At 50.7% G+C, this 22,128-nt stretch overlaps 1 protein-coding gene across 1 annotated transcript; it reads left to right on the forward strand.

Moving 5' to 3' along the window:
* Positions 1 to 8,899: 8,899 nt before the first annotated feature.
* On the forward strand, positions 8,900 to 21,484 carry Crtap (cartilage associated protein). Its single transcript, XM_021635778.2, has 7 exons — positions 8,900 to 9,455; positions 11,800 to 11,949; positions 13,177 to 13,348; positions 16,446 to 16,574; positions 17,554 to 17,699; positions 19,329 to 19,412; positions 21,017 to 21,484. The coding sequence occupies exons 1-7, from the start codon at positions 8,988 to 8,990 to the stop codon at positions 21,068 to 21,070; spliced, it is 1,203 nt and encodes a 400-aa protein (XP_021491453.2). The 5' UTR covers positions 8,900 to 8,987; the 3' UTR covers positions 21,071 to 21,484.
* The last annotated feature ends 644 nt before the right edge of the window (positions 21,485 to 22,128 follow it).

A 22,128-nucleotide genomic window follows, 5' to 3' on the forward strand; every position in this document is an offset into this window, starting at 1 on the left:
GTGGCCGGTTAGCCTGGCTTAGCACAGGTGAAACAGCAGACACACTGCTTCAAACAAGGCAGAAGCAAGGACAGACACCTGACGTTGTCCTCTGTCCTCCGCATGCACACCATGGCACACACGTGGGCACTCACACACAAATACACACACGAACATCTACACACAAATGTATGCTATCTGCATGTAATATACAAAGCAACAAATATGCGGGGGGGTGCTGGTGAACCCCTTTAATCCCAGCACTCAGGAGGCAGAGGAAGGTGGAGCTCTGAGTTCGAGGCCAGCCTGGTCTACAGAGTAAGTTCCAGGACAGCCAAGGCTAAACAGAGAAACCCTGTCTGGGAGGGGGGGCGGCAAAGAAACAAATATTCTAAATGAAGCTGTTATTTTTTAAATAAATAAATAAATAAAAACGGGTCTCAAGTAGTACCGACTGTCCCTCAACTTATTATAGTCTGTTGCTGTTATTGTTTTGGTTCTATAGACAGGGTCTCTGTTGTGTTGTTCTGGCTGTGTCCTGAAACTCTCTCTGTAGAACAGCCTGGCCTTGAACTCACAGAGATCTGCCTGCCTCTGCCTCCAAAGTGCTGAGGTGAAAGGTGTGTTCTGCCATGTCCACCCCATTCTATTTTGATAAGATAGTTAAATTGTGTTACTGGCAGAATCATTCCTTCGCCAGGCTTTAAAGGCCTCTTCTCATCTTCTCACCTGGAGCTCCAGTTTGGCCATTACAGTTGGTTATGAGCTGATGTGGTGGCTCTAGCTTGTAATTGCTAAAGGCCAGAGGCTGAAGCAGGAAGATCACCACAAAAAAAAGAGGCTAGCCTGGGTTACGTGCCACTTTAGCTAGACATCCCTAGGCCTGATGTCTAGCCTCTCACTCTGCACACTGGCTTATAACTGCATGCTCTGCTTAGAGCCCAGCTATATCACTCTCTACTGCAGTGATGTCAACCCCTATTTCAAGCCTTCTTTCAACATTTAACGTGCAAGAATAAAGTTTTACCTGGGGCCAGGGAGGTGGTGCATCAGGTTAAAGCTCTTGCTGTGAAAACCTGATGACCCACAGAAAGAAATGGCTCCATCCAAGTCCAGCTTGGTAGACCATCACGTTTAAGGGGGCTAATTACAGGAGCCTGGGTGACTGCCTGAAAAATAGCTGTTAGAGACACGTACCACCCACGCATGGATGAGGAACGTGTCACCCAGTCTTGACCCGCTGTCAACCTTCTACTTCCTGCACACTCAGCATTCCCCAGGACCGAGATCATGGGATCAGTTAGGGTTCAGGGAGGAGTGGTGGCACGAATCCCAGGTGAGGGTCTGGCCAACCCCCTCCCCAGACACGTGACTTTCACTATTCCACTTAGCTGTCAATGCTCTGCTTTGTGCAAAGTTCAATGATTTTGTTCTATGGCTGCAAGACCCAAGTACTGTCTGGTCCCCTCAGCAACTTCTGCGTCCTCATTCGAAAAGGAAATGGCGACACCGCGATGTCCCACCCCTTCCTCCAGCGCTTAAATTCTTTCTACCACCTCTTCGGCCACGTTCAGCCTTTGACGGGGCGGTATAGATAGGGTTCTTTTCTAATACTGGAACTCTACACCCAAACCACAGCTGCTTCTTCACACCAGTTTGACTGGTTATGAATCTCCGAAGTAACCTCCACCCACACCAGAAGAGAGCTACCCTGGACCTCAGCTGAAGAGCCGCAGTCTTCTGCATATCCCGTCCTGCCGGTGCCAGCCGCAAGGTTTTCCCCTGATGCGCGATACCAAACCTAAGTTTCCACTTCTGGGCGGGGCCTGAAATCCGATCAGAAGAGCAGTTGGTTGTACCCTTAACTGTCACAGCGCTAGTGCAAGTTGAGTGACAATCTTGCCTACGTATTGGTCATGTGGCAAGTGGGATCCAGCTGAACAGGACTGGCGACAACAATCCTTTTTCAGCAGCCTGCACAGTGCCTTCTGGTAGGATTTATGCCAGCCGTCAGGAGGGAGGCCTCCAGCTCTGCCCAGCTTGATGTCTCTGTGCCCTGTAACCAGAGAATGTAGTGTTTGAAGATTAGTCATCAGTGCTGGTGTGCAGCCATCTTCAGTGGCAAGGAGCATTTAATACAGGTCCTCGGAGACCTTCGTAGCCAGCAATTCAGAAGGAGGAAATCCTCCCGTTACCGGAGTTTTCACCTACCATCTCTGTGGTTTCTGGGAGCACCTTTCCTTACTTTTTACAGACAGTTTTCTTTTATGTGTACCAGTGTTTTGCCTGCATGTGTGTCTGTGTATCTCTTGTGTGTGTCTGGTACCTACAGAGGCCAGAAGAAGGATCCTTATCTGCTCTTTCCTTCTCTTATCCTCGCTTTGATTGCTTCACCGTTTCATAAACTGGACGTGTTTGCTGGTCCAAGTCGTTCAGATCTGCCAAAGCCTTTCTTAGCTAGTAAATGTGAGGCTCCACGATGGGTCTCGGCAAAGCTCACCTATACGTCTCCAGACCCCTGTTGAATTCACTTTCTTCCTTTTTCCCTCTCTCTCTTTCATCTTTCTTTTTTTCCCTAATTTTATTATTATTATTTTATTTATGTATTTAGGTGTGTGTGTGTGTGTGCCATGTTGGGAGCTGTTTAAACAATATGAGAGTTGCCTAAGGCTGAGATTAATGGCTTGCATGTCTGCCAGTGTCTACGTGTGAGGAGATTGATTCTTGGCCTATTCGGTGCCCGAGAAAGTAGAGTGAGCGTCCCATGAACTTTAAGATGGGTCACAGGGAAGCTCGATAAGAAAGTTGGTTAATTTTCTGTATGCACTTACGCACTTTTCACCTTGCTTAGGCTTCACTAATTGTATTAATTACATGCCTACAAGAAGCTCATGCAAGGGCTGTTGGGTATAAAGAGAGAACTGAAGAACATAAAGTTCACTTCAGCATTTGCTGTGAACTTCCTGGTCTCTAGCTCTTGTCTTTCTTTTCTCAGTCCTCACTCCCTCCCCTTGGTTCACAAAACCTGGCTGAGAGGGCTCAGTCAGCACCCTGGATGTGCCCAGAGCCCGTGGAGGCCAGCAGAGGACGCTGGATCCTCTGGAACTAGAGTTAAAGGTGGGTGTGAACCACCAGGAGGGTGCTGGGAATCAAACCCAGATCCAGTGCTTTTCTCTAGTCCCTCATTTTTTTCTTTTTTCTTTTCTTTCTTTCTTTCTTTCTTTCTTTCTTTCTTTCTTTCTCTCTCTCTCTTTCCGGTCTTCTTCTTCCTCTTCCTCTTTTCTTCTTGATAGGCTCTGACTATTATCGTAGCTGGCCATGTGACTGCTGCCTGGCTGCCTTACAATCCTGTGGCACATGAGCCACATCTGGAACCTGAGTGCAATCTAATCTGCCAGCTATATGGGGGCGGGGCAGCTCTGTCCTCACTTTCTTGCTTAAGCTGACAGGCTTTGAATTACAAAAGTGAAGGGGGGGCTGATCCCTGAAGACATGGACTTTTCTTTGACTGACATAGATGACTGGCAACATGCACCATTCCATGATCCTCTCTGTTATAGTCACATGATGAATGCATCCCATATACATTACTTCTTAAGTGGTTTTCGATGTCCAAAGGTCACTTGGGGACAACATATTTTTTTTTTTTTTTTTTTTAGTGTACATGCATGTTGAATTCCTATTGGGTTTTACTTCCTCATTTATGGCCAGATTTTTTTCCAGTTTGTTGGACAGGGTGGGGGGGGTGGGAGGAAGGGAGTGGGTGGGTGTGTCTGTACAATCCAAGAGACAGTCTAAGGAAGTCCAAGGAATGGTCCAGTGCAGTCCACAAGGCAGTCATTTTAGTTGCCAGGTCTCGGAGCTAACCTCACAGTGGCCTGCATTTGCCCCTGTCTTGCTCCCTCACTAGGTGGCCAGAATTCATTAAGAAGATACACCACCCTCCATCACACAGAGGAAGATGGCCCCTCTGGAACCTCTGCCAAGGATCACCCATCTGCCTGGCGTCACCTTGCATCTTCCTGTGGGTAGAAACCTTGGCTTGGGTTGCTTGTCTCCCCACGTGCAACCAGATGGCTTTGTCAGGATTTCTCTCCCAGACATTCCACCTCCAGAGGGCTCTGCTTTCCTTGTTGCCACTCTGTAGCAGGGATGATGAAATGGCTCCACTCAGACCTGTCTTTGTTTCTTTGTTGTGTTGCTTTGTGGGTACAGATTTATTGTCTCATTTCCTCTGCAGGAGATGTGGACAAGTTCACCCCAGACATGGTGGCAGCACACAGAAATGATTCCACCCAAGTGCATGCTGACCTGAGCTTACTAGGGTTACACGGAGAAGCATGAGTGAGTTACTCATCAGCGGCCGCACCATGACAAAGAGCCACTCCCACATGGTGGGCGACCCACAAAAGCTCCATCGCTCAGGTCCCAGCTCCTGACCAGCCCCCCTCACTCCCTATGTCCTCTAGCATCCTCAAGACTGCATGCAACCGGTGTGTCAGAGAGTGCAGTAGCTTGAATCTCAGGCATGGTCAGAGCTCCCGGCCCTGCCATTGACTCTGTGTCTGGGCAAGGACAGAAGCTCTCTCCAAGCCTCAGATCATACACTGGTGAAACAGAGGTTAGACCATGAAGCTCACTAGGTCATGAAGGTAGTCACGGGAGGGATGGGTGTCTGGAAGGCTGCCAAGTGCAAGGTGTGGAGGGAGGGCTGTGCAGCCAGAATTAGACTCATAGATTAGATAACACCATACCTCAGAGTCAGTGCTCTCTCTCTTCCTCCCTCCCTCCCTCTCCCCCTCCCCGATTCCCTCTCCCTTCCCTCCAGAAGTTAAGGACCATGCTTGGTTACAGTTGAATTCAAGGCCAGTCTGTGGTACATGAGATCTTGTCTTTAAAAAAAAATATATATTTTTTTCCGGGTGGGTGATGGTGGCGCAGGCCTTTAATCCCAGCACTAGGAAGCAGAGGCAGGTGGATCTCTTTTCAAGGCCAGCCTGCTCTACAGAGGGAGTTACATGACAATCCTGCTTCAGCCTCCCACAAGATATCCTGGAACTCATAGAAAAACTGAAAGTCAGTAAAGTGCATGATGAGGACTTTCTGAATTTGAGTGCTTAGAAATCATGACAAAAACAAAAACAAACAAACAAAAAAACCAGTTGGGTAGAGCAGTACTCTTATAATTCCAGGCCATGGGGAAGACACCAGAGGGCCCCTGGGCAAGAAAATCTTAGCAAATCAGTGAGCTTCATGTTCAAAAGACAACAAATAAGGTGGTGAGAGATTGAATAAGACACTCGATGTCAACTTCTGAACTCCACAAACAGATACACATAAGTACACACACACACACAGAGGCACACATACACAACATTAACATTAAAAGTTACTTAAAAGGTAAACATAACCAAGCCAAGCACGGTGATTCACACCTGCACTCCCAGGGCTTGGAGGGCTGCAGTGAGGGGACTGCCTGCAAGTTTAAGGCCGGCCCCAACTGTAAAATGAGGTGTTGAAAACAAGCGTACACAGGGCAGGAGAGACGGCTCAGAGGTGAAGGCAGTTCTTTCTCACTTCTGACACAGAAAGTCCTGAACTCCACATGTTGTGGTTAAGTTGTGCATCCAAACAAGCTGCTTAGTTATAAAGCAACGGAAAGATGAAATTGTGAAATAAGCAGCACACAAAAAAGTTGATGGCTGTGTGTCAGGAATCAGTTTGTGCATTCGGCAGCTAGGGCTTCTGGGAGATCTTCATCCACGTTTGTCCTTTCCGGAGTCCCAGCGGATGGACAACACACAAAAACAAAAACAACCGATTACTGCAATTAGTCTTCTTCCCAGGTTTCTTTCTATCTTCTAGTCTGCAGGGAGGATGTGCTTCCTGGTACCATCCGGCTGAGTCTTTAAGGTTCTGGTACATTTGTTCCGTCTCCATGTCCTGCTGTTTCTTCTTCCGGGAGGTGCCCTAGGTTTACCCTAGCCACATCTGCAGCGGTAGTATTAATCAGTCTCTGAATCATCGCAGTGGTTTCCTACATAGATCAAACGTTATAACCAGATGTGGCCCAAAGAGCTATTAATCAGCATGTGACTTGTTAGCCCACTAGCGTCTCAAGTTTAGTTTCGATAGTTGTCGACACAACCAGAGGGTGCCGTAATGTGTTTCTAGTTCTCTTTAAAAGATCAGAAGGTCTGGCCACACCAGGCCCAAAGACCCGGGGAGTAACAGCATGTCAGACATTAAGTTCTGGGAGGCCGTGTCCTGGTTAGGTTTGTCCACTTGACACAGCCTAGAGTGATCTGAGCGATCAGCTGAAGAACTGTCTAGACCAGGCTGGCCTGTGTGCACGGCTGTGAGGCAGTGTATTGCTTATTAATGGATACAGGAGGATCTGGCCTACTGTGAGCAGCACCATTCCTTGGGGGTCCTGAGCTGTATGAGAAAACTAGCTAAGCCGGGCATGGTGGCCCTCGCCTTTTAGCCCACCTGGGAGAGGCAGGTGGATCTCTGTGAGCTTTAGGCAGCCTGGTCTCCAGAGTGAGTTCCAGGCTAGCCAGGGCGATAGAGTAATACCTTTTCTAAAAATAAAACAAAACAAAAATAAACATATTTAAAAGTAAAAGAATGCCAGCTAAGCATGAGCTTGAGTGAGGAGCAGAAAAGCAGTATTCTTCCATCGTTCCTGCCTGGAGTTCCTGCCCTGACTTCCCTCAATGATGGTCATGACCGGGAAGTCAAGGCCAAACACACACTTTCCTCTCTAAGTTGCTTTTGTCCAGTGTTTTATCACAGCCGTGATAAAACCAGTCATCTGGGAAGAGAGACCAGATTGGCCTGTTTGGCAAGCCTGTGGGGGCATTTTCTTGACTAACGATTGATGAGGGAGGTCTGAGCCCACTGTGGGCAGTGCCACCTGAGTATGTGGTCCTGGGTAGTATAAAAAAACAGGCTGAGAAAGTCCTGCCGAGCAAGCGAGTAAGCAGCATTCATCTATGGCTGTGCTTCAGCTCCTGCCGCCAAGTTCCGGCCTTGGCTTTTGACGAGGAACTGTGACCTTCAAGCCAAATAAACTTTTATTTCCAAGTTGCTTTTGGTCATGATGCTTTAACACAGCAACGTAAACTAAGTAAGAAAAAGACCTTCCCCCCTTAGCTCTGAGAACTAAACCTAGGACCTCATTTTAGGTAAGCCCTCAACCACTGAACACTTTTTAAAATTTATTTCTTGTATTGTTTTCGTTTGTTTTTTTGAGGCAGAGTTTTGTTGTGTAGACCCGGCTGCCCTGGAACTCACCCTGTAAATCAGGCTGGCCATGAACTCAGAGATCTGCCTGCCTCCTCCCGAGTGCTGGAATCAAAGGTGTGTGACACCCCTGTCTAGTGGTTTCTTTTTAAGTTTATGTGTATGGATGTGTTGCTTGTATGGTGCACCTAGCGCATAAGTGCATGTGCCCGATGGCCACAGAGGCCTGGAGAGGAAATCCGATGCCCTGGGGACAGAGTTCCAGAAGCTTGTGAGCCGCCAGGTGAGAGCTGAGACTCAAGCCTAGTATGGCTGAAAGGCAAGCCAGTTCTTAACGCTGAGCCCTCTGGGCGGCCTCTTCATTGTTGCCGCTGTTAATTAGTATTTGAGATAGGGTGTGGCAAACTGGGTTGGTAGCATTCACCCAGGATTGTGACCGACGTAGTCAGATTTCTGACCCCTCCGATTCTAATCGAATAGCCATCTAATCTTAATCCCAAACACAGGCCATCTGTCTATCCAATAGCATAGTGAATATGGAATCGAGAAGGAATGAGGAATTTTTGTCATAATCAGTCTTTTACAGGACTCTCGGGAAGAAGGTTTTTTTCTGGCCCCACTGACTCAGAACCACACGCTCATCACGTGAGTGGAGGTTAAAGGATGAGCTGGAGGAGCCCATTGTTTCCCAACGTGTGTCCCCGGATTGAACTCAGGTCTTCGGGCTCGGTAACGAGTGCCCTCGGCCACTAATCTGGAAGATCTAACTACATTTTTGTTTTTGTTTGCTTTAGACAAGGTCTCATTTTGTAGCCTGGGCTACACTGTGAGCCCTGGAACTCAGAGTCACACAGATGCTTCCTAAGTGCTGGGATCAAAGGTGTCAGTATACTTGTAAGTTTTCATGAAGGGGCATATGTAGGCACTTTCCTACAACTTTGCTGTAAGTTATTTCAGAAGTGTAAAGATTAAAAAAAAAAAATCTTGTTTTCATCATTGCTCATGAATATCTCCAGCATGCTCCGTCCTAAGGCGCAATGCATCCTTGACTTGAGAAGTCACGGGATTTACAAAGAGCTACTGGCGTTCTTACTAACTTTATCTATCTATCTATCTTATCTATCTATCTATCTATCTATCTATCTATCTGAGACAAGGTTTCGCTGCGTAGCTTTGGCTGTCTGGACTCGCTTTGTAGACCAGGCTCGCCTCCAACTCACAGCGATCCACCTGCTGGGATCAACGGTGTGTGCAAAATCCTCTAAAACCTACGTCAATAGCATTGTTGTTCCAATGTGGTCTGTAAACACGCGGCCTCAGTTGTTTACGGCAGGTTTGATGGCAAATGTCTGTGACTCCCTGCAGTGGAGAGGCTGGAGAACTGCCACAAATTTGAAGTCAATACAGTGAGTTTAAGGCTAGCCTGGGCTACAGCCAAGACCAGGTGGGGGAGGGCGAGAAAATGCACCCCAACCGGGATGTGCTGAACTAGAAAGTGGGAGAGCGAGGCCCATTCATAATCCTTCAACTGATTATAAGCTTTCTTTCCTCTCAGAGATGGGGTCCCATGCACCCCAGGCCGGCCTGGAATTCGTCGCAGACGGAAGAGCTGAGCGCCTCCCCCAGGCACGCCCATCTCGGTCCCCGGGCGGGGAGGTCTGCCGGACGGGGCGGGCCAAGGCCGGCGTCCCCTCCTCCGCTCCCGGGCCTGCCGCGTCGCGCGTCCTCCGCTCGGGCCTCGAGCCATCGGGCCACGCGCGATGGGGCCCCGCAGCCCCGCGGCCGCGTTGCTGGTGCTGCTGTGCGCCGGGGGCGCGCTGCCCCCGGGGCGCGCGCAGTTCGAGCGCTACAGCTTCCGCAGCTTCCCGCGGGACGAGCTGATGCCGCTCGAGTCGGCCTACCGCCACGCGCTCGACCAGTACAGCGGCGAGCACTGGGCCGAGAGCGTGGGCTACCTGGAGGTGAGCCTGCGGCTGCACCGTCTGCTGCGCGACAGCGAGGCCTTCTGCCACCGCAACTGCAGCACGGCCACGCCCGCCCCGGCTCCCGCCGGCCCCGCCAGCCACGCCGAGCTGCGCCTCTTTGGCAGCGTGCTGCGCCGCGCGCAGTGCCTCAAGCGCTGCAAGCAGGGCCTGCCCGCCTTCCGCCAGTCGCAGCCCAGCCGCGCCGTGCTGGCCGACTTTGAGCAGCGGGAGCCCTACAAGTTCCTGCAGTTCGCCTACTTCAAGGTAGGTGCGCTCGCCGCGCCCGAGCCCCGCCCTCCCGAGCGCGGAGCCACGCCCCGCGGCCACGCCCAGCTGCCGCCTGTGCCCAAACTCCGCCCATCAGAGCTCCCGGTCCCCCGACGGGGCCTACACATTCTACCCCTTACCCCCTACTCCCCCCCAACATCACCCTCCCTCAGGCACCCACTAACAGCCCCCCATACTGGGCCTCTAGCGCTAGCCCCACCAGGCCCAAGGACCAGCCCTGCCCCTCAACCTTTGGTATCATTCATTTATCCTTTGAATTTTTTCTTTCAGTTATATTTTTGTGTGTGTGCGTGGGGGCACGCGTGTGTACTTGTATGTGGGTGTCTGCGTGTGTATACCATGCCATAGTGTGTGAATGCCTTGGAGGCCAGAAGAGGGCAGAAGATCCCCCGGAGCCGGAATTAGAGGCGCTAATGGAAAGGTCCTTGGGGCCTCAGGCAGAACAGGAAGTGCCTTCCTACGGCTCTAGTCCCCTTCACCCAGGTTCTGCCACACAGCTCTGCCAAAGCTCTCCAAATCCTGCCCTTCCCCCTTCATCTTAAGCGTGAAAATTCTTTTTCCTTTTTTGAGACATGGTCGCATGCAACCTGGGCTGGCTTCAGACGTGTTGCGCAAGCTGCAGCTGAGGCCGATGGTGAATTCATTCTCCTCCTGCCTGCGTCTCTCCCGTGTGCTCCACCCCTCCCAGCTCCTGTGAAAACTGTTGCAACCTGTGCTGAGATAGCAAACATGCCCAGGATGGCCCCCAGCAGTGAACCGGGGACTGGAAAGAGGGCTTCCGAGACGTGGCCTCTCTTTGTGGGCAGAGTCCTCTCTGTTCAGGGAAGTGGGCACCGTGATTCACTGGGCTCATCTCTGCCCTGTCATCAGGAATTTAACACGCATACTTCACTGCCTCTTCTTTATGGCTGCAATTGCTCGCTAAAAATAGCCACAAATTGCAGTTGCCTGCCCCCTAAGTCCTGGTTCTGTTGCTAGACAGCAAGGTCATCAGCCTATTGGGCCTTCACAGGCCTTGGCAGAGAGAGAGTTCTCAAAACTCCGTTTCTAGTTTTTCTGGTTAAGACTTGTTTTATTTATTTATTTTTCTTTCTTTTATTCATTGTTCAGTTTGTGGGGGGGTGCACACACTGCATGTGTGAAGGTCACAGGACGGCTTGTGGGAGTCTGCTTTCCTAGCATGTGGCTTCCAGGCATCAAACTTAGTCATCCGCCTTGGTGGCAAACGCCTTTACCCGCTGGGCCATCTTGCTGGCCTTGGACGCCTCTTCCTGATGCTCTTCCTTAGGTCCTTGGCTGCATTCACAGCCTTCCCTTCTCTCTAGCTGCCAGCCAGGCCTTCCCCTCAGTCCTGCCAACCACAGGCCACCTACTGTCATTCTCTAGCCTTGAGGCCTGGGAGCCTGGCCCCTCTCCACCCACCCCTTCTCCACATGGAAACCACCACTGTCTCCAGATGACTTGCCTCAAATTTAGGGGCATTCTGGTACAGCTGGATGTCCCCCCCCCCCCGTAACGCATTATTATATATAACGCAACTTGACGTGTCTCGTATGTTCTGTCTCTCTCTTTCTCTTTAAACCTAAGCGCCATCCTTCCCTCAGAGTGTCCCTCTGGGAAGGCTGAAGGAGGCCTTAGACGCTTGCGTGGTGGAGACCCTTCTCTGCCGGATTGTGCAGGTTCTGTCACCGTGGGGGCCTCAGGTTGTTGGCGTGAGTCCCCACAGGGAGGCTGGTGTGTCACCATGTGCCTGCCTGTGTTGGCTACTTTTCTAGGAACTGTGACAAAGCACCCACCCGAGCCAGCTGGAGGAAGGAGGGCTTATTTTGGCTCACAGTTTGAGGGCACAGTCCATCATGGAGGGGAAGTGAGGGCAGGAGCAGGAGGGCCCTGGTCACATTGTACCCAGTCAGGACGTGGAGAGATGGAGGCTGCTGCTTAGCTCACATTCTCTGCTCACTTGCTTATTTATTTATTTGTTTGTTTGTTTATTTATTTATAGCGTCTAGGGTTTTTGTGTGTGTATGTGTGGTTTTTGTTTTGTTTTTTTTTGAGACAGAGAACTGTGCAGCCCTGGCTGTCTGTCCTGGAACTTGCGCTGTAGACCGGGCTGGCCTTGAACTCAGAGATTTACCTGCTCTGCCTCCCAAGTGCTGGGATTAAAGGCATTCACCATCAAAGTCTGGCTTCTCTCTCTCTCTCTCTCTCTCTGTTTTCTTAAGACAGGGTTTCTCTGTGTAGCCTTGTTTGTCCTGGACTAGCTTGGTAGACCAGGCTAGCCTCACAGCGATCTGCTGCCTCTGCCTCCCACTGTACTTAGGCCAACGACCTCCCGAAGGCCATCGCTGCGGCTCACACCTATCTTCTGAAGCATCCTGACGATGAGATGATGAAGAGAAACATGGCGTATTACAAGAGCTTGCCTGGAGCCGAGGACCACATTAAAGACCTGGAAACCAAGTCGTACGAGGTACCCTGGCTTCACCCTGCCCCTGTGCAAGGGGATTTGTTAAGGAAGCATATCTCTGGGAACAACTGACGTCTTTTTTAAACAATTACACCCTCCTTAGTGTGTAGGAGTGACAGCACTTGTATAGAGGTCAGGGGACAGTTTGCAGTTCTGTTTTGACCCTGTGGGCCTGGAGGATTGAACTCAGGCTGTCAGGCTTGGTGGTGGGTACCTTCTTGAAGAAGGAAAATCAGCAAATTGTGCATGGTGGCTTTACAATAATTCAGTGATCTGTGGCAAGTTCCCTGACAGCTACAAGGACCATGGCGAGGCCTTTTTATCACCCAGCCTGACACGTCCCCTCCTGCCCCTTTGCAGTCAGGCTGCCACCCCCGTCCCTGACTCTGGGAATAAGATTTCTTTCACTTTTTCCTTGATCTGAATTTGATTTTATTGTCAAGTACTTGCTATATGTTTAGTTGAACTAGAGAAGGAAAACAGTCCTTGGGTCAGGGGTACAGCTCAGTGGTAGAGTATGTGTGTGGAGGGAGGCACAAGGCCCTGGGTCCAGTCCCCAGCGCTGTGTAAAACTGGGTTGCACAGTGGTGCACGCCCGTGAGTCCAGCACTCAGGAGATCAGGGTCGGGCTGCCAGGACAGCTCAGGGCGTAGAGGTAGTTGCTGCCAAGCCTGGGGATTGGCCTCAGTTTGACTCCCAGGACTCCCAGGGTGGTAAGAGAGAACTGAGTCCTGAGTTGTCATCTGACCTCTGCAAGTGTGCCCCACACAGTAAATAAAGAGAATGTAAAACTAATTTTTTAAATGTGCTGTTCTGCCTCCGTGTGCGACTGAGTCAGTCCCACATCCCACACCTGGGAACAAAACAAAACCATGTTTATATCCACAATGACAGACAGATGTGAGCTCTTAACCGCAGAGCCATCTCTCCAGCCTGTAAAAATAAAATTTTCAAAAGGGGTCATCCTCAGCTACATGGGGAATTTGTAATCAGCTTGGGCTGCCGAGACTCCGTCTTTTTAAAATAAATGTACCTGTGTGAACATCGGAGGTAAACCTAGACCCACACGCGGCCGTGCTCGGGTTGCGTCTAGGCAAGGGCCACCCGGGACTGAGAAGTAGGCAAGGGCCACCTGGGACTAAGAAGCACGGCTTAGTCAGGGTCACGGTTCTCCCGTGGGGAACAGGCATGTCTCCAGATGGAGCGTCACCTCGTCCCCTTGCCTTGCAGAGCCTGTTTGTCCGTGCCGTGAGGGCCTACAATGGGGAGAACTGGAGGACATCCATTACGGACATGGAGCTGGCCCTTCCTGACTTCTTCAAGGCCTTTTACGAATGCCTGGCTGCCTGCGAGGGCTCCAGGGAGATCAAGGACTTCAAGGACTTCTACCTGTCTGTAGCAGGTTGGTTGTGGGTGGAGCCGGTGCTCCAGGTGCCTTGACTGGCATCTGAGGAACGCTTTTATTTCAGATGGGAAAGGAATTTGCTTTCTCTTTTTGACAGGTTCTCACTGTATAGCCCAGGCCGGCCTGGTTGTGTAGACCAAGTAGGTCTCAAACTCACAGAAATCTTTCTGCCTCTGCCTCGTGAGTGCTGAGATTGAAGGTGTGCACCAGAACACCCAATTTAGATTTGGTTTTGATTCTGGTGGAGTTCTTAGAAGTGGGGTTTGTGCTTTTTTTTTTTTTTTTTTTTTGCTCCCATTGGTATCTTCAGGGAGTATTTCCTCAATCTTGCTTTCTGTCCCCAGTGTTTTATCTTCTGCTTGATCTAGTCTATTGGTGATGACTTCATTGTGTTTGTAATTCATTCAGTTTTTTATTTCTAGCATTTCTGCCATCTCTCTTTCCTTGTGAATTTCTCATCTATGCTGCTGCCTTTCTTCCTAAATTCCTTCCTTCCTTCCTTCCTTCCTTCCTTCCTTCCTTCCTTCCTTCCTTCCTTTCTCTGTGTAGCCCTGACTGTCCTGACTCCCCCTGTAGACCAGGCTGGCCTTGAACTCAGAGATCATCTGCCTCTGCCTCCAAGCACTGGGATGAAAGGCATGCACTACCACTACCCAGCTTGCCAACTTTCTTATCAACATCCTGAACTGATTTCCTTGCCCCATTCACCCACTTGTCTCTTCAGTCACTGCTCATTTCTAGGAGATGTCTGAATTTTTTGTTCAGTGTTGTAACCATTCCGTTAGCTTGGGACTCGGCAGTTGAGGATCGGGGTCAATTGGAGGCTTCAGGGTCAATTGGAGGCTTCAGGCCAGCCTTGCTTTCCCGTGTTCTTTGTGTTCTGCCCTCTCTAGTTGCACTTGGGGCTCTTCTCAGAGGGCATCCTGCACCCGAGGACTCACTCTCCATTACTGCACACACAGGAGAAATTCAAGTGCCTGTTTCATTGCACCTGTTCCAGACTTTTTCTCAAAAGTCTGTTAAACAAAATTCTACGACGCTTTCCCATTTATCTATTAGTGTGTGTGTGTGTGTGTGTGTGTGTGCCTATCTGTCATGACACATATGTGGAGGTCAGAGGAGGCTTTGTGGGACTCGGTTTTTTTTTCCCCCTGCCTTGTGGGCCTGGGCATCAAACTCAGGTGGCCAGGTCCGGCTGCAGGTGCCTTTACCAGTGTTGAGCTAGTTTGCTGGCTTTTATGTCTGATTTGTTTGTTTGTTTCTTTGTGTGTGTACATGCTTGCACACATGTGCCATCATGTACATGTAGAGGTCAGAGGACAATTCATGGAACCAGTCCTGTCCTTTGCCACGTGGGTCCCAGGGATCACACTCAGAGTGTCGGGCTTTCAGCAAGTGCGCCTTTATCCAGTGAACTGTCTTGCTAACCCGAAAGCACAGTTTTAAAAGAAAGGCTCCCCGCTGCCATCTGCGTCTCTGGAGGCTGCCACCTCCAGCAGCTTCCATGCCCTAACACCATTGGTGCCACCTCCAGCACTTTAAGACATGTAAGCCACTTTGTAAGTATTTCTCATTTGGCCTGGGCACAGGGCCACTCACTTTTAATCCCAGCAGTAGGGAGGCAGAGGCAGGAGGATCCCTGTGACTTCCAGGACAACCAGAGCAACGTGTGAGACCTTTTATCAAGAACAACAAAAACAGATGAGATTTTCTTATTTGGTTTCGGACAGTCACAGAGTGTCCATTTTGGGCTGAATCAACTAGAAGTGGCTTCAGGGTATCACATCTAGACATGTGTGATGTCTGTGATTTTCTTGTAGAAGGTGCTGTTATTTTATCTTGTTTTATTTTTTGTTACAATGCTGGGGATTGAACCTAGGGCCCCATAAATGTTTAATCCCTACGCCCCTTCCCTAGCCCGGTGCTGTTAATTTTTAAGCATTTAGTTAAAGTGTTTAACTTTAACTGCTTGGGGACAGGGCTGACAGGTCTCCTGACTGGTTATATGTTAACAGCAAGACGCTAGGGACTTCATGTCCCCCCCCCACGCTTCTTAGTCTCAGCTTCACCCCTTGAGAATTCTTGCCGCTATCCTTGTTTTCTCTAAAAGTTACTCCTGCGTAAGTTTTTTCCCCCATGTTTTGTGTGCTTGTTTCTGATGAAAGAGGCATCATGTGTTACATTCTCTCCTGGATTTGGTTTTCTTCCATTTTGCATATCCAAATTCAAATTCATCCATAGGACTTACCTAGCTTGCACAAGGCCGTGGGTTCAGTGTCCAGCTCTGTGTCATCTGCATTAGCAGGTAGTCCTCGCCTGTTTTCCCAGCACTTGGGAATCACAAGGTAGAGCCAGGAAGATCAGGAGATCAAGGTCATCCTCGGGTACCTAGGGGTTTGAAGCCTGCCTGGGCTACGTGAGACCCTGTCGGATTTTTTCTTCCTACCAACCTGATAACTAATTTGTTGTGTTATTGTCATTGTGGTGCCGGAGACCAAACCCAGGGCCACATGTGTGTCAGACAGGCCATCTGCCATTGAGCTCAGCTCCCAACCTCCAGTTTGAACTGTTGGGAAAGCGATGCTGTTACACTGCAGGAGAGGTATAGCATCTCGACCCTGCAAGATTGCTCTTCATATCAATTTATATTAACGTTCTTTGGCCATTAAAACGTTTTAAATTATTTTTTTATTTATTCTGTGTATGCATGAGGGAGGAAAGCTGTGCCATTCTCACGTGTGGTCAGAGGACAGCTTGTGGCTGTCGGTCTTCTCCGCCCACTGTGTGGGTCCTGAGCATTGAACTTGGGTTGGCAGGCTTTTTTACATGCTGGGCCGTCTTAACAGCCCCTTTGGCCATTTTTTTGATAGATGTTTGCCGTTTTCTTAAGCCAGTTTGAATATTAAAGATGGTAAGATGGTAGCCCATTTATTTGTTTGTTTGTTTGTTTGTTTGTTTTCCAGATAGGGTTTCTCTGTGTAGTCCTGGCCGGAACTCACTCTGTAGACAGGCTGGCCTTGAACTCACAGAGATCCTCCGCCTGCGAGATTTTCTCCCAGAGAGACTGTTCTGAGAATTCATCTCTGTTTTTCAGATCATTATATAGAGGTTCTGGAGTGCAAGGTCTGGTGTGAGGAGAGCCTCACTCCGGTCATCGGAGGCTTTCCTGTGGAGAAGTTTGTGGCCATCATGTACCACTATTTGCAGTTTGCTTACTACAAGTGTAAGTAACCCTCAGGGCGTTGGATGAGGTCCCAGGACTTCCCTGCTTTCCTACGACGGCTGAGAAGGCCACCAGGCCACATACATGCTGTGCATGGACAGGCCTCGGGGCCTCTTGATTCAAGCAGAGACCCTGAGCTACACTGCTGAGCTTGAAACTGGGTTTTGCCTGCTGCTCCCTGGGAGATTTTTGCTTTCCCAGGATGTAGATAAATAGTGTAAGTGAAACCTAGCACCTTCACAGGAGCTGCACAAACTGCGCAGGAAGAATTTTAAAGTCGCCATTCTAGGAAACAGCCACTAGATGGCAGAATTGAATAACCTTCCGCTGGGTCATTCCTGCCAAGGGGCGTTTTGTTACATAATACAAGTGTCTGCTTTTAGAAGCAGCTGTGGACGGTACCAGACTAAATGCCTTGGGGCTTGTGCCTCATTTTTTTTCTTTGCCTGCCTCCCCTGCCTCCCATGACAAATGCAGAATCCCTGTGTTGATGGTGATGTCTGTGTGTGTGTGGGGGGGGTACAGTTCTAAAAAGAGAGGCTGGAGCAGGGGACCCCTGACCCCACAAGATGGCAGGACAAGGTAACCTTTAACACTTCTAATCCTGAGGCCCACCATGATTTATCTTGTTGGTTCCTGTCGTGTGGAGTCCTCATTTGTGTTACGTTATTTATTGAGACCTGCCACCTCCTCTGACCGCCTCTGATTGTCTGAAGCCAGCTGATTCACCGCAGCCGGAGGGTGGTCCTGGCTTCGGGTGGTCCGTGGCTTCTGCCATCCTTTAGGCTGCCATGGGACCTAGACAGTGCCTTGGCCACTTTCTGAGGTCAAAGGGCTTTCTAGAGGAGGGGCTGGAGGAAAAGCCTTAGGCATGGTCTTTTCCTGAAGGAAGGTCAAGCTCGGAGCTTCCTGGCGTGGCTGTCGGGCAGCCTCGGGACCTGGCTTACTCACCTGCCTGGCCTCTTCCCTCTGGTTCCAGTGAATGATCTCAAGAACGCGGCCCCCTGTGCCGTCAGCTACCTGCTCTTCGACCAGAACGACAAGGTCATGCAGCAGAACCTGGTCTACTATCAGTACCACAGGGACAAGTGGGGCCTGTCAGATGAGCACTTCCAGCCCAGGCCGGTGAGTGTCCCGCCCGGCTCCCCTCCCTGGGCCCTCCTCTCTCCCCGCCTTCCGGAGGTTGCTTCGCCCTTCAGAGAGAGTCGATTCTGGCGCGGAGGAGTGCCACTGTTTCTGGTTCCTGTTGGCTCCTCTTGCCCCTGTTGAATCAGGCCCTGACTCTGTGGCCCCTGTTGACCCTGAAGTCACTGTGTAGACCAGGCTGGCCTTGAACTCAAAGCTACCCGGCTTTGCTCTGCCTCCTGAATGCTGGGACCATAGGCGTATGCCATCACACGCTGCTTAATTTTTTTCCTTATGTTTTTGCTTATTTACTGTGTGTGTGTGGTGTGTGTGTGTGTGTTCCTCCTCCTGCACATACGATAGCATGCACGTGGGGGTCAGAGAACAACTTGTGAGAGTCAGTTCTCTCCTTCTCTGTGGGTACCAGAGATTGAGCTCAAGTGGTCGGGCTTGGTGGCAAGCACCTTTAGCCACTAAGCCATCCCCGCCCCCGCCCCCACCCCCACCCCCACCCCCATCCCACAGCCTTTTAATTCCTTCATCGAATGATTGTATTTACTTATGCACACAGCCAGCATTTATTTTTACAAAAATAGGGTTGTGTTTCACATGCTGTTTTTGTAACTTACTTTGTGTCCCCTCCCCGTTTCATGGCATGAGAAGCCAGGCACTCTCACACCCGAGGCAGGTGCTCCACCTGAGCGACCTTCAGCCCCTGAGAGATAGGGCTTTGCGATCCCGCCCAGGCTGATCTTAAGTTTGTCATCCTCCTGACTCTGACTCCCAAGCCATAGACTTTTATGAATGAAACATCACTTACTTCCTTTGACAGATAAATGGGAGGCTTTGTGCCTATTGTCAGGAGTTAATTATGTGTGACTTTCAAAAACTTTTCGCTACTGTTGGACACAGTGGCCTATGGCTGTCATTCTGGCCCTCTGGAAGCAGACCCAAGAGGATGATCATGAAGCTTGAGGCTAGCCTGGGCTACAAAGCAACACCCTGTCCCAATAAAACAGAAACCCAGTTTTTTTGTTTTGTTTTGTTTTTTGGTGTTTTCTTTAGAATTTTTGTATGCTGTCCAAGGTTTTTTATAAATAAGTCTTCCATCTCTCAATTCCATGCACACATTTACTTAGTTGCTACCTTTTTGTTGTTGTTGTTGTAAGGATAGACCCCAGGACTGCATGCGGCCGGTCAAGTGCTCCTCCACCAAGCCGCACTCCCAGTGGGTTTTTGTTTTGCTTGAGACAGGGTCTCATGTAGCCCAGGCTGGCCTTGAACTTGCTATGAAGGATGACCTTGAGCTTCTCCTGCCTCCGCCTTCCAAAGTCCAGGATCACACCGCCACGCTTGGCTTAATGCTGTGTTTGGGAAGCGTCCCTGTGGCTTGTGATAGCCACAGCCATAGCCCAGAATCCCTCCCTCTCCTTTAAGAACCGTGGGCTGGTTCGCATATCTGCGATTCACCCTCGTATCTGCGCAGCGGAGTGGCTGCGGGGTACGCCACAGTTGGGCAACCCACTGTACCCTTGGAAACGCCTCCATCCCTTGAATGAAACGGGGTACGCCGTGCCAGCCTGCGGCCGGCTCGGTCTGCCCGCCCGACTGTTCTCTCTGTGTGAGCAGGAAGCCGTTCAGTTCTTCAACGTGACCACGCTCCAGAAAGAACTGTACGACTTCGCTCGGGAACACCTAATGGACGACGATGAGGTAAGCCTCCGTGCTCGGCACACGTCTGCCCGAGAGAAAGCCTGACTCATGTCTCCGCTCCAGTCACTTGGAGGCCGGCTCCTCCCTCAAATAAGAAACAGACGGCCCTTGAGGAGACAGCTGCTGCTGTGGAGGGTTTAATGAAAGCCAGGGCTCCGGTGTGGAAAAAGCAGCTTTCTAGGAAGCCCAGGCTGGACCCATACTTCTCCTGTAGGGCGGGGTGAGGGGATGTGTTTGGAGTTCTGCCCTCTGGAGACACTTAGGAATCCCACCCCATTTTCATACCAGGTTATTATAATTTTATGGGTACAAATTATGTCCTTGCTTCCAGCAGCTCCTCCTTTTCTGGATCCACTTTCCTGACTAGATCTCCCTTAGCCAACCCTTCCCCCCCTTTTTTTTTGTTTGTGTGTTGGGGTGTTTTGGTCTTTTGAGACAATGTCTCATGTAGCTCAGGCTGCCCTCCAGCCTGTAACGATTCTCCCGCTGGGCTGTCTCAAGCGCTGGCATTAGGGAAATGCCCCACCACAGCCAGTTTAGTCGGATACTGGGTATCAGCTTAAGGCTTGGCACATGCCGGACATGAGCTCTATCGTCTGTACGGTAGGTATTTCCGGACCTCGTCGTGACCGGGAGCGGAATGGTCATTCTGTGGAGGGGCAGCCAGGCCACGGGGAAGCCATCAGTAGACACCCTTGTCACTTGTTTAGAGAGATGTGTTTGTAAGGGAGCTGGGGGCTTGCTGTGTGTGGAGCCGGAAGGGATGTGGGAGCTTGGTCACAGCCTGGGGAGCCTGGAGGGTGGGAAGTCCCCAGAGATGCCCAGGCAGACCCAGAGGTGCGAAGCCACCCCTCCCCAACCCACTCTTCCTACCACCCGGTTCTGGAAGAAGCACCTCTGAGTAAGACTTGGTCGGGGAGGTTTCAGCATGCTGATTCGAATGGTGTGTCACCCCCACTGAGGGAGAAAGCATCAGCCTCTTAGGAAATAGCAGTGACCATAAGCTGTGAGAGTCGGGTATGAAAGTGCTGCGCAAGTGAGGAAGCGGGGGCTGGGGGTATAGCTCAGTGGGATAGCACTTACCTGCCATGCAAAAAGCCCTGGGTTCGGTCCCCAGGGCTGCCAAATAAACCAATAAGTAAGTGATGGTCAGGCCTGCACCCTGGGTTGGGTCTCATTGAAGAGGGTCCCAGGGACGCAGTTAGGGCTGGTCCCTAGCACACCGACATATCTACATAGCTGTAGTGGTCAAGGTAGAGGTCAAGGTAGAAAGTACCAGAGGGATGTGTTTCTGAGGCAGCACTGAGGGATCAGGAGAGGGAGGGATGCCCAGAGCAGGGAACCATGTGAGGCCTTCAGGGAGGTGGCTAGGCCACCTACATGGCACAGGGCGTCTGTGGGGTGGCGGGTTGCTCGACGCTGAGGTCCCATGGGGCAGAAGATGAGGCTTTGCTCCTACGGAGAGAGAAATCAGGTCATCTGGGTGCCAGGCTAGCTGGGGAGCGTGCTTCAGCCCGAGCAGACAGCCAGTGGTGGCCTCTCGAAGACTCTGATGGCTTTCCTGTCCTGTGGCCTGCCTAACTGAGGTGTCCGCCGCCTTCCAGGGAGAGGTTGTGGAGTACGTGGATGACCTGTTGGAGATAGAGGAGTCTGGCTAGTCCACCGCAACGAGAAAGCCTTCTCTTCGTGTGCCTCCTTCAAGGGCCTGGGTTCTTGATACCTCAAAGCCTCCCCTTCCTAAGGAGAAAGGGAAGCCGCCGTCTCTCCACTACACGGGACCAGGGGCAAGCCTGCCTTCCCTGTGCTCACGCCCGTCTACCCGCCTTCCCACCTGCTTCTCTGTATTCACACTTGTCTCCATGGTCGCATGTCTTCAATCCCGCTTCCTCTTGTTCACACCTGCCTTCCCGTCACCCCGTCTGTCCTCCCTCAGACCCCATGTGTCTCCCTCATGTTCAAAAAGACAGTCTCTGTGGCCTGTTATTTTTATTTTATTTTTTAATCCCCGAAGGAAATCAGTATTATTTCTTAAGAAAGGAAAACACTAAAAGATAATAAATATATTTGAAGAACTCCTTGGGGCTCTCTGCCCTTCCAGCCTCTTGTCTTCTTTAGTTGACTCATTAACGGGAGAAGGGTGATGGAAGACAAAGGCTGGTCTGGCCTCAGCATAGTCTTCCCTTGGCTTGACCTGAGCCACGCCCTGCACCGCTGAGAAACAAATTAGCTGCGCAGAGCACCCACACCTGTCAGCCCGTAAGAGGGAACAGCCTCACCTGAGGAGGATACCCAGCTATAGGTCTCAGCTGGAAGTGGATGCAGGCCGGGGCAGGGGCCTAAGTGTTGCTGAGTTCCTGTTCCGCGTTAGCAATCGGCTGGCAGTGGAGGTCCGGAGCAGAATGAGCAAAGGAAAAGAAATACCTCCTCGTGTTAGTTCCTGGTCGGTAGCTGTGACCATGCCCGACAGCTTAAGGAAGGGCTTAATTGGGCTCACAGCTGAGGGTGGATGGAAGTAATGGTGGCAGGAACTTGATAGTTGGTCCTGTCAGGGTTGTAGTTAGGAAGTAGAAGAATGCTCAGCTCATTTTCTCCTTTGGATGCTGCATTAGGGTGGCTTTCCCGCCTCAGATAAGGTAATCTAGGACCTCGCTCTCGATCTCTCTCTGGCCCAGAAGCTTATGTCTTGGGGGATTCTGGGCCCTGGCAAGTTCTTAGA

The sequence above is a fragment of the Meriones unguiculatus genome, chromosome 6 (genome assembly GCF_030254825.1).
Source record: "Meriones unguiculatus strain TT.TT164.6M chromosome 6, Bangor_MerUng_6.1, whole genome shotgun sequence".
In the NCBI taxonomy this organism is placed as follows: domain Eukaryota; kingdom Metazoa; phylum Chordata; class Mammalia; order Rodentia; family Muridae; genus Meriones; species Meriones unguiculatus.

What these genes read in the sequence shown, in the direction of transcription:
- Crtap (XM_021635778.2), top strand. Translation starts at nt 8,988, where the DNA reads ATGGGGCCCCGCAGCCCCGCGGCCGCGTTGCTGGTGCTGCTGTGCGCC. An exon ending in TGGAAACCAAGTCGTACGAG is followed by an intron (nt 11,950 to 13,176) that starts GTACCCTGGCTT and finishes CTTGCCTTGCAG; the next exon opens with AGCCTGTTTGTCCGTGCCGT. An exon ending in AGCACTTCCAGCCCAGGCCG is followed by an intron (nt 17,700 to 19,328) that starts GTGAGTGTCCCG and finishes CTGTGTGAGCAG; the next exon opens with GAAGCCGTTCAGTTCTTCAA.